Source organism: Etheostoma spectabile, chromosome 7 (assembly GCF_008692095.1).
Source record: "Etheostoma spectabile isolate EspeVRDwgs_2016 chromosome 7, UIUC_Espe_1.0, whole genome shotgun sequence".
NCBI lineage: Eukaryota > Metazoa > Chordata > Actinopteri > Perciformes > Percidae > Etheostoma > Etheostoma spectabile.
This window is the reverse complement of record NC_045739.1, coordinates 25,832,958-25,845,194: the sequence shown is the minus strand read 5'-3', so window position 1 is coordinate 25,845,194 and position 12,237 is coordinate 25,832,958. Positions and strand designations below refer to the sequence as shown.

Here is a 12,237-nt window from a genome sequence, read left to right as displayed (position 1 = left end):
ACAAATCTCAAAGTGCTACAGGTAGGATCATAACAGCAAGGTAGAAAACATCGGTGTAAAGACCTTAGTGGTCCCTAACACTGTATCTGAAGTCTCTTTATATAGACCTTAGTGGTCCCTAATACAGTATCTGGATTCTCTTTATTAGACCTTAGTGGTCCCTAATACATACTGAAGTCTCTTTTATATAGACCTTAGTGGTCCCCTATATCGTATCTGAGTCTCCTTTTATATAGACCTTAGTGCCGGTCTCATACTGTATCTGAAGTCTCTTTTTATAGTCCTTAGTGGTCCCCTAATCACTGTATCTGAAGTCTCTTTTATATAGACCTTAGTGGTCCCTAATACTGTATCTGAAGTCTCTTTTATATAGACCTTAGTGGTCCCCTAATACTGTATCTGAAGTCTCTTTTATATAGACCTTAGTGGTCCCTAATACTGTATCTGAAGTCTCTTTATATAGACCTTAGTGGTCCCTAATACTGTATCTGAAGTCTCTTTTATATAGACCTTAGTGGTCCCCTAATACTGTATCTGAAGTCTCTTTATATAGACCTTAGTGGTCCCCTAATACTGTATCTGAAGTCTCTTTTATATAGACCTTAGTGGTCCCCTAATACTGTATCTGAAGTCTCTTTTATATAGACCTTAGTGGTCCCCTAATACTGTATCTGAAGTCTCTTTTATATAGACCTTAGTGGTCCCTAATACTGTATCTGAAGTCTCTTTTATATAGACCTTAGTGTTCCCTAATACTGTATCTGAAGTCTCTTTTATATAGACCTTAGTGTCCCTAATACTGTATCTGAAGTCTCTTTATATAGACCTTAGTGGTCCCTAATACTGTATCTGAAGTCTCTTTATATAGACCTTAGTGGTCCCTAATACTGTATCTGAAGTCTCTTTATATAGACCTTAGTGGTCCCCTAATACTGTATCTGAAGTCTCTTTTTATAGAGCCCTTAGTGGTCCCCTAATGATGTATCTGAATCTCTTTATATAGACCTTAGTGGTCCCTAATACTGTATCTGAAGTCTCTTTTATATAGACCTTAGTGGTCCCTAATACTGTATCTGAAGTCTCTTTATATAGACCTTAGGGTTCCCCTAATACTGTATCTGAAGTCTCTTTTATATAGCCTTAGTGGTCCCCTAATACTGTATCTGAAGTCTCTTTTATATATAGCCTTAGTGTGTCCCCTAATACTGTATCTGAGTCTCTTTTATGTAACCTTAGTGGTCCCCTATACTGTATCTGAAGTCTCTTTTATGATAGACCTTAGTGTTCCCCTAATACTGTATCTGAAGTCCTTTTATATAGACCTTAGTGGTCCCTAATACGTGTATCTGAAGTCTCTTTTATATAGACCTTAGTGGTCCCTAATACTGTATCTGAAGTCTCTTTATATATAGACCTTAGTGGTCCCTATACTGTATCTGAAGTCTCTTTTATATAGACCTTAGTGGTCCCCTACATCTGTATCTGAAGTCTCTTTTATATAGACCTTAGTGGTCCCTAATACTGTATCTGAAGTCTCTTTTATATAGCCTTAGTGGTCCCTACTGTATCTGAAGTCTCTTTTATATAGACCTTAGTGGTCCCCTAATACTGTATCTGAAGTCTCTTTTATATAGACCTTATGGTCCCCTAATACTGTATCTGAAGCTCTTTTATATAGACCTTAGTGGTCCCCTAATACTGTATCTGAGTCTCTTTATATAGACCTTAGTGGTCCCTAATACTGTATCTGAAGTCTCTTTATATAGACCTTAGTGGTCCCCTAATACTGTATCTGAAGTCTCTTTATATAGACCTTATGTGGTCCCCTAATACTGTATCTGAAGTCTCTTTATATAGACCTTAGTGGTCCCCTAATACTGTATCTGAAGTCTCTTTTATATAGACCTTAGTGGTCCCTAATACTGTATCTGAAGTCTCTTTTATATAGACCTTGTGGTCCCCTAATACTGTATCTGAAGTCTCTTTTATATAGACCTTAGTGGTCCCCTATACTGTATCTGAAGTCCTTTTATATAGACCTAGTGGTCCCCTAATACTGTATCTGAAGTCCTTTTATATAGACCTTAGTGGTCCCCTAAACTGTATCTGAAGTCTCTTTTATATACACCTTAGTGGTCCCCTAATACTGTATCTGAAGTCTCTTTTATATAGACCTTAGTGGTCCCTAATACTGTATCTGAGTCCTTTTATATAGACCTTAGTGGTCCCCTAATACTGTATCTAAGTCTCTTTATATAGACCTTAGTGGTCCCCTAATACTGTATCTGAAGTCTCTTTATATAGACCTTATGGTCCCCTAATACTGTTCTGAAGTCTTTTTTATATAGACCTTAGTGGTCCCTAATACTGATCTGAGTCTCTTTTATATAGACCTTAGTGGCCCCTAAACTGTATCTGAAGTCTCTTTATATAGACCTTATTGGTCCCCTAATACTGTATCTGAAGTCTCTTTATAATAGACCTTAGTGGTCCCTAATACTGTATCTGAAGTCTCTTTATATAGACCTTATGGTCCCTATATGTATCTGAGTCTCTTTATTATAGACCTTAGTGGTCCCTAATACTGTATCTGAAGTCTCTTTTATATACACCTTAGTGGTCCCCTAATACTGTACTGAAGTCTCTTTTAATAGACCTTAGTGGTCCCCTAATACTGTATCGAAGTCCTTTTATATAGACCTTAGTGTCCCCTAAACTGTATCTGATCTCTGTTATATCAACCTTAGTGGTCCCTAATACTGTACTGAAGTCTCTTTATAATAGGACCTTAGTGGTCCCTAATACTGTATCTGAAGTCTCTTTATATAGACCTTAGTGTCCCCTAATACTGTATCTGAAGTCTCTTTTATATAGACCTTAGTGGTCCCCAATACTGTATCTGAAGTCTCTTTTATATAGACCTTAGTGGTCCCCTAATACTGTATCTGAAGTCCTTTTATATAGACCTTAGTGGTCCCTAATACTGTATCTGAAGTCTCTTTATATAGACCTTAGTGGTCCCCCTAATATGTATCTGAAGTCTCTTATATAGACCTTAGTGGTCCCCTATACTGTATCTGAAGTCTCTTATATGACCTTAGTTCCCTAATACTGTTCTGAAGTCTTTTATATAACTTAGTGGTCCCCTAATACTGTATCTGAAGTCTCTTTTATATAGACCTTAGTGGTCCCAATACTGTTTGAGTCTCTTTATATAGACCTAGTGGTCCCTAATACTGTATCTGAAGTCTCTTATTAGAACCTTAGTGGTCCCCTAATACTGTATCTGAGTCTCTTTATATAGACCTTATGGTCCCTAATACTGTATCTGAAGTCTCTTTATATAGACCTTAGTGGTCCCTAATACTGTATCTGAAGTCTCTTTTTAATAGACCTTAGGGTCCCTAATACTGACTGAGTCTCTTTATATAGACCTTGTGGTCCCTAATACTGTATCTGAAGTCTCTTTATATAGACCTTAGTGGTCCCTAATACTGTATCTAAGTCTCTTATATAGACCTTAGTGGTCCCCTAATACTGTATCTGAAGTTCTTTTATAGACCTAGTGGTCCCTAATACTGTACTGAGTCTCTTTTATATAGACCTTAGTGGTCCCCTAATACTGTCTCGAAGTCTCTTTTATATAGACCTTAGTGGTCCCTAATACTGGTATCTGAAGTCTCTTTTATATAGACCTTAGTGGTCCCCTAATACTGTATCTGAAGTCTGCATCTATCAAATTGTCTTGCTATGGGACCTTTAAACTGTTTATTATTTTTATTTATGCATGGATATCGTCCCCCTCCTTCCGCAGATGCTCCGTGGTGTGGCGTTAAGAACACTCACGCCGGCGCCAAACACGTAAAAACTACATTTCCCACGAAGAAGAAATGGGAGGCGGGCCACTGTCTGAAGGACAGGAACGAGCCGTGTCACATCATGTGAGTAATGTCGGGTCAGCGGGAAGAACTCAGCGGATAAATTCATCCGTTAGCAAGCGAGCAAACGTCGTTTTTTCAATTCATCAAGTAATTTTTTTATAGCTGTTTTATTTAAACAACAACAACAACAACAACAACAACAACAAAATCAATTAAGTTTGTTGTCTGTCGGTTCCAGACACGTTCTAGAGGTGATGGCAGCAGCGAGGGAGGAGGACCCGATGGAGCTGGCCAACGCCGTCTACAACAACACCATCAAAGTGTTCTTCAGCTCGAGCTGATGATGAACCACGTGTGTGTGTGTGTGTGTGTGTGTGTGTGTGTGTGTGTGTGTGTGATTAACACCATCAAAGTGTTCTTCACTCGAGCTGATGATGGACCAGATGTGTTTTTGTGTGTGTGTGTGTCTGTGTGTGTGTGTGTGTCTGTGTGTCTGTGTGTCTGTGTCTGTGTCTGATTAACACCATCAAACTGTTCTTCAGCTCAAGCTGATGATGAACCAGATTCACGTGTGGTTTGTGTGTGTGTGGGTGTGTGTGTGGTGTGTGTGTGTGTGTGTGTGTGTGTGTGTGTGTGGTGTGTGTGTGTGTTGTGTGTGTGTGTGGTGTGTGTGTGTGTGTTTGTGCTGAACAACACCATAAAGTGTGGTTCATTTTGGTCAGTGTCTAAACGTTTGAGAGACTTAATATACTCCTTGAGTTCAAATTAAAAAAGCAGTGAAATTGGGGGTAACATGTGTTGTTTTTGCATTTATTTGTCGTTTTCAATATTATTTTCGAGTTTAGCTAAAATGCTGCGTCAGCTGCCACACCCTCTGACGCTGGATGTGACGTCGTCACGTCACGTCGGAACCAACAGCCTGTGGTGGCAACTGGCAACTTCTGCGGTGTTACCAAAGCAACTCAAAGCAAGAGGAGGTGGACATTTTCTAGGATATCCTAATATTTCCCAGCAGGCCAGAGGAGACAGGGACTCTGAGGAGAACTTATGTTGTTGGCGGTGACATTTCAAATGGGAGCAACCCGACATTAAAGAGAAAATAAGCAGCAACAGGAGGTTGGAGCCGGGGAGGACATGGCGGACGGGAGCAGGTTCACAGCCATTAAATAAACGCCAAGCATAAGCAAAGCCGACAGCGAGGGGTTGCTGCCGAGGGACTTTAATTTATTTGAATGTTGCACGGATAGCCGGGGCTCCCCAGGCCTGTCAGCCCTCCTCTGAAGCCGGCATGGCGACCTCTCAAGCCCGGCTAGGCCAGCAGGCCTTAGCGGTGCTTGATGTGGCTCTGCGAGTTCCCTGTATCTTTATTATCGACGCCATTTTTAACTCTTACTACGACCCCGGGTCGGGATGGGTCGGGGTGATGGGGAAGGTGTTCGTCAGAGTCATGGGTAAGTGTTTTAAAAAGTCGTGTTTTTAAAAGCCTCCGAAAACTGTGTCAACAACACCCAGCAAAACTGACAGCTAGCGTTAGCTTGCTACGTTAGCCGTGACGTTAGTCAGCAGTGTGAAGCTATGTCACCTGTCACACACACACACACACCAAAGCCGATTAAGCCACTGGCAGTAACATAGATGCACGCCTGGTTTGTTTGACACCGTGTTTAGTTTTTATTCAACCTAATTCAGTCTATTTTGATTGCTAGCAACTCGCTATCTAGCTGTCTAGCTAACCGCTAAAGTCAGGTATTAAATCACAGGTGTCGTGTCAAATTCCGTCTCCCTAAAGAAACTGCCCCGGGGCGTTTAGGCAGCCCGCCATTCTGCCTGTCAAAATATAATACTTTATCCCCTGGAACCCAATTTAAACCATGGTCTGGACTCTGTGTAACACTTGGTGTAGGCATGGGGGGATATGGACCTAATTTATATGACATTAATAACCACTAGGGCTGCAACTAGTGTCTTAATTTCATTCTTGATTCATCAATGGTCCTAAGTTGACTTAAATTTCTTGTTTTGTCTGACTAACCGACCCAAACTCAAATATATTCGGTTTACTATCCTAAGACAGACAAATAAATAAACAGAAAATATTTACATGTATAAAATTAGAACCATGATTGGAAATTAGCACCAGTCAAATGCTGGTAAAATAGGCCAGTGGCTGCTAGTTTTGCTTCACTAACCTGCTAAAAAACACAATAGTAATCTATTGAGTGGCTGGTATATTATTGAAATCCACTTGCCACAGTGGCAGGTCACTTCTGTTTGACGTTCCAAGTAAATTTAAAACAAAACAGAGCGTAGGTACATTTAAGGAGATAACGTAGACACAGGCTAATTATTACTAACTTAAATGCTAGTTAACAATAGTAAGTAAACCTAAACAGCTAATGTAAGTCGAAACTGTAAGTCGCGTGGTTATGACACAATCGTTAGCCTATTTTTACCAAAAATCAGTCATTCATATTTATTTATTATACAGGAAAGTTAGAAAAAAATAACATTACATTACAATGTAAAATCGGGCCTGACTCAGTTTAAAATCTGGTTTTCAGCCGGTTCCTGTTCTGCATAAAACATAAAACACGGGTACAGTCCGTCAGGGCAGACATTAATGCAAGACATCGATGTGGGAAGATAAAATTCAGACAACTAAAACAACAATACAGTTACATAAGGACCAAGACATTTATACAAGACGTCAGCTAGACAAATACGGAAACAAGGCTTGGACAAAACATGTCCAACGTCTGCTACGGAGCCATAACATGAGGTATAAGGTAATGGAGCCTTTCATACATTGTTATGTTTCTTTAGAAGTGAACAACGGACAAATAGAGTCTTTAAATGCTTCATATGTGAAGTTATTTGCTGTCAAAGTGTCACCAAAATGAATGGCAGTCAATGGAATGCTAGCTGCAGGTGATTGCCAGGTAGCATCAAAATGGCGCCATAAGAGCTACTCTTTGTGGAGGTTGGCTTACCCCCTTCGTCAGGACTAACTGACTGTCACTCACCCCCAACCATCTTGTCGGCGATTGGCTTGAGTGGTTTGGTGTGTTTTGGTGCACAGGCTGTGCCTCGAGTGTTTGTTTGACCTTTTTCACAGTGTATTCAGGAAGCTAGCGGATCAAGGAGAGACGCCTCTGATTTTAGACAAATATGAAATAGCCCTGAAACCATGCAGGAACTCATAATACACCTTCAACAGATTATCTAACAAGCTGCAGAATAATTTTGTCTATCGACTAATCATTTCACCTCTAATCACCACATATCTCATTTTTATAAAGTATTCATAATCTAATGGCAAAATGGAAGAAATCATGATATCAAATTGACATGCTTGAGCCCTGTTTGCGTTGTTTAAGTCTGGTGCACTTTCACTTTTCTTTTTACAGACTTCCCTGTCATAACTCGTAAAACACCTCATCTGAAATAACATTTTAATTATTGAATGTTACATAAGTCATGACACACATTTCCTTGTTTGTGGCACGTGTCAGTCATACAGTAGCTGAAGCTTTTCAGTGCCCTGAAACTAGTCTACATGAATCACTCGCAGCGGTTTTTATTCCTTCCAACAAAGATCGATGTTGTTAAGCTTCCCTCTAAGTGTTTAGTCATTAGCAGAAAGCCCTGTGCACAGACAAACAACCACCAGGTTACACAACTCTCTGTTTGCCCAGTTTTGTAGACCTTTGAACCGCGTAGGCCCCATGGAAGTCATTTTGGTGTTGGCCAAGAGCGGTCTGCGTTTGGAGAGGCCATGAGCCAAAACAAGGATCTTTTTTTTTTAAGTGGGTCAGTCAACAGTCTCATCTTTCTCTAGCACACAATGTTTTTGTGTTTAGTATCAGCACATAAACCTAGGAGTGTTTTCCCGGAAATTATAACAAACACAAGACTTTTGGAAAAGTCCCCAAAAGCAATAACCCCCGGCAATAAAACTCTTTAACGTGTCATCACTGGGTGCTGGACGAGACTTTTAGACACCACACTACTGCACTAAGGGCAACCTGCACAATTGGTTCATTTACATTTTAGCATACATTTAGCATATTTAGCATAGTATTTAGCATATTTAAGCAGTTGCTCATTTTGTTTTCCCATCCTGTGTATATATTTAAATATTTGTTCTTATATTTTATTCCTATTATTATTTCATGTATACTGTATTTATGTATATTTTTTTCCTAGTATCTCATTTATATTTAGTGTTGTGTGACTGATGTATGTGTGCTGCTGTAACACTGTTAACACTGTAATTTCCCATTTTTTTTGGATCAATATCTATCTATCTATCTATCTATCTACATATCTATCTATCTATCTATCTATCTACATATCTATCTATCTATCTATCTATCTACATATCTATCTACATATCTATCTATCTATCTATCTATCTACATATCTATCTATCTACATATCTATCTATCTATCTATCTATCTATCTATCTATCTATCTACATATCTATCTATCTATCTATCTACATGTCTGTCTGTCTGTCTACATATCTATATATCTACATATCTATCTATCTATCTATCTATCTATCTATCTATCTATCTATCTATCTATCAATACAAATCAAAATGCATTCAAATGTTGACATCCAGAAGCGCGTCTTTACCAACTAAGTTCAGTGCCCTAAGTCCATTTAGTCAGTGAACCAGGCCTGCACACTGCGGGGAAAAATATGAATCATGATTTATTTATTTTTTGCTTAGAATTGAAATCAGGATTCTCTGCCATGATTATTGCACACACGAACCATGACAAAACAAAACATATTGGCAGTACCAAACATGGATTTCCGTTGGCACCTATAGCACATTGTGCATCACCACGAGCCTGTAGACACAGAGGCCTCGATGAAGAGCAATTAAACCTATTTTATACAGTCTATGTTTAAGTTTCACAGAAGACAGTCGTTTGTGATGCATTCTGCTCGTAAAATTAACCCTTGTGTTGCCTTCCCGTCAAAATAAAAAATTAAAAGTTTTTTGGGACTTTTTAATCAATGTTTTTAACTTTTTCTTACGTTTTTGTCCCTTTTTTTTTCTCCCTTTTTCACTTTTGAGGCTGTTTTTCAATGTTTGTCGACGCTACGTAACACGAACTTATTAACTTTAGCTGTACAGTTATTTTTGGAATTTATGGTCAGTAAATAATTAAGGAAATGATACATAATGTTTGAGTTAGAAAAGCAGAAATTAGGAATTATTGAGACTAAAATTAAAGGAATGGATGTTGATGGATAATCACAGACTGGAATATGTCAACTTTTACTCAATACTATTTCAAAACCACTTCAATTTGTTTTTCAAGTGCTATAAAATTGAATAAGACCCAAAATTACCCCTCAAAATCACCCCAAATAGTGTTGTGTGGAATCAATCATGTTATTTTGGGGAATTAAAAAGAACATTGATATAGGAAAATGGGTCAATTTGACCCGAGGACAACATGAGGGTTAAATGAGAATCAAAGTAATAAAAAAAAATGCCCCCAAGAAATTGAAGTTCCATCTTTTTGTTCATCAGTTTTCCACCTTTTCTAACTCTCGTGTGTTTTCAGGTGTGCTCATCTCCAGCGTGGTGCTGCTGCTCTCCCAGAAGGCCTTGTTCAAGTTCTACACCCTCTTCTTTGCCGTCCTCCTCGGCATGGCGGCGGTCCTCATCAACTACTACGCCACCTCGCACATAGACTTCTACAGCGCGTACTACAAGGCGGCGCTGGGGTTCAGGCTGTTGCCCAGAAACGGGCCGACGCTGTGGCTGGGCATGGCCGCCGTCCAGCTAGTTTTCGGCGTGGGCTACGTGTTCCTGCTCAACCTGCAGTCGGTGTTTGCCGCCCTGGTGGTCCTGGACATCATGATCCCCCTGTGGGGGCTGATGATCGAGCTGCCCGCCGACGTCCGGCAGCTGGTGGCCGTGTTCTCGGGCCTGGCGCTGGCGCTCAACACCGCCGTGTGCCTGGCCGCGAGGCTCAAGTGGTTCTACTACTCGTGCCGGTACGTGTACCTGCTGGTGCGGCACATGTACCGGATCTACGGGCTGCAGCTGCTGCTGGAGGACACGTGGAAGAGGATCCGGTTCCCCGACGTGCTGCGGGTGTTCTGGCTGACGCGGGTCACCACCCAGGCGCTGATCCTGGTCTACGTGGTGCGGGCGGTGAGGAGGGAGAGCGGAGATGCCACGGGGGGCGTCGCGGACGGGATCTCCGACTCGCAGGTGAGATCAGAACCATTCAAACTCCTTTAATCAGGATATCTGTCAATCAAACTCCTTTTAATCAGGTTATCTGTCAATCAAACTCCTTTTAATCAGGACATCTGTCAATCAAACTCCTTTTAATCAGGACATCTGTCAATCAAACTCCAATCTATCAATCAACTTAAATCAGACATCGTCAATCAAAACTCCAATCATATCACAACTCCTTTAATCAGTTATCTGTCATCAAACTCCTTTTAATCAGTTATCTATCAATCAAACTCCTTTTAATCAGGTTATCTGTCAATCAAACTCCTTTTAATCAGGACATCTGTCAATCAAACTCCTTTTAATCAGGACATCTGTCAATCAAACTCCAATCTATCAATCAAACTCCTTTTAATCAGGTTATCTGTCAATCAAACTCCTTTTAATCAGGTTATCTATCAATCAAACTCCAATTCTCATCAACTCCTTAATCAGGTTATCTGTCAATCAAACTCCTTTTAATCAGGTTATCTGTCAATCAAACTCCTTTTAATCAGGATATCTATCAATCAACTCCTTTTAATCAAACATCTGTCATCAACTCCCATCTAATCATCAACTCCTTTTAATCGTATCTGTCACTCACTCCTTTTAATCATGATACTATCAATCAACTCCTTTAATACAGGTTATCTTATCCATCAAAACTCCTTTTAATCAGGATATCTGTCAATCAAACTCCTAAAATAAGGACATCTGGATGCCAGGATGGGTCAGCTGGTAGAGTGCACGCCCATATATGGAGGTTTACGCCGAATATTTATTCAAATTTGTTCAAATTTCTTCAGTTTTACTGTCAAAATAATCTAAAAAAAAAAAAAAAAATCTGGATTTCTGCAGGTCTATAAGGTTTAAATTCACTGAATTCAGTTCCTCCAAAAAGGCCTTAGAGGGACTCTGGTTTACAAAGATCCTGAATGTCTGCCGGCTGTAGACAGTTATTTCTTAATATTTTTTCTGTGTGGTTACAAGTTGCCGTGGGAGACGATATGAATCTATAAACCACAAGTAGAGATGTCCCTTATCTTTTTGACCCCTGATCCCAATCCTTTTTTTAAATATTGAATATGTGCCGATACCGAGTCCCGGTCCGGTACTAGTACTTGCCTAAATAATACAGCTGCACACCGTGTTTGTGTCTAAAATAAAATAAATCTACGTAAATAAAGTAACTAAAATATGTCTTCAGCTTAGTACATCCAACTTAGTGCAACTAGCATTTTTGCAAAACTTGCATATAAAATCTACACATCTACTTGAAATGGTGTAATAGCTTAATCATTGTGTTCATATAATGTTGGATCTGGGTGACTGCTGATCCCAGATCAGCTCCTTACTTACGATCAAGACATCTCTGTGTAAGAGTGTGACTGCAGGATTAATTACTCAAATGGAAGTCCTTCTTAGTACTGACAAAAATGATTTTTAAATGTCTCTAAGTTAATGTACGTGTAAGGCTTATAAATAATTATAAGCCTTGTCATCACTTTTTTTGTCATCGTTCTTCACCAGGATGACTGGGAAAAATTAAATTGCATTCTTCTGTGTGACTTCAAAAAGGTTTTTAAGGTCTGATTAGGTTACCACTGCAGATATTAATGCACGTCTGCAAAATCTGAGGGAAGCGATGCACCAGAAGCCACGTAAAGCAACGCCGAGTTTGTTTTTTCCTTGGAAAGCAGAATTAAGTCTGATGCTAAAATCTCATTATAATGTAGGAAGCAATTAAATTTCATTTATAGTATCACATCACAACGAGAGTTATCTCAAGACACTTCACAGCGTTTAGTGCGACGGTGGTGAGGAAAAACTCCCTTTTTAGACAGAAACCTCGAGACTGCCTGATCTGAATGTCTGAACATAAAGAGTGAGTTATAAGTCGTGGTGACATGCGTAGCGTGGTTCCTGCTGTTCCCAGGGTTACCTGCTGAGCTGGGACGTGTTCTGGGATCTGACCAGCAACCTGATCATCTCCGGCTGTGATTCCACGCTCACCGTGCTGGGGATGAGCGCCGTCATCTCCTCCGTCGCACACTACCTCGGCCTCAGCATCCTGGCCTTCATAGGTGTGTGTGTGGCT

At 40.0% G+C, this 12,237-nt stretch overlaps 2 protein-coding genes across 2 annotated transcripts in view; both read left to right on the top strand.

Annotated features, from left to right (window-relative positions):
- Positions 1-4,539, top strand: part of tatdn1 (TatD DNase domain containing 1) — a 15,362-nt gene extending 10,823 nt beyond the window's left edge. The window contains exons 11-12 of the mRNA XM_032520443.1: positions 3,815-3,941; positions 4,120-4,539. Coding sequence (XP_032376334.1) covers positions 3,815-3,941; positions 4,120-4,222 — 230 coding nt within the window. The 3' untranslated portion in view covers positions 4,223-4,539. The remainder of the gene's footprint in view (positions 1-3,814; positions 3,942-4,119) is intronic.
- Positions 4,540-4,774: 235 nt separating this feature from the next.
- Positions 4,775-12,237, top strand: part of rnf139 (ring finger protein 139) — a 28,749-nt gene continuing 21,286 nt past the window's right edge. The window contains exons 1-3 of the mRNA XM_032520442.1: positions 4,775-5,332; positions 9,472-10,127; positions 12,076-12,223. Of these exons, the coding sequence (XP_032376333.1) occupies positions 5,170-5,332; positions 9,472-10,127; positions 12,076-12,223 (967 nt within the window). The 5' untranslated portion in view covers positions 4,775-5,169. The remainder of the gene's footprint in view (positions 5,333-9,471; positions 10,128-12,075; positions 12,224-12,237) is intronic.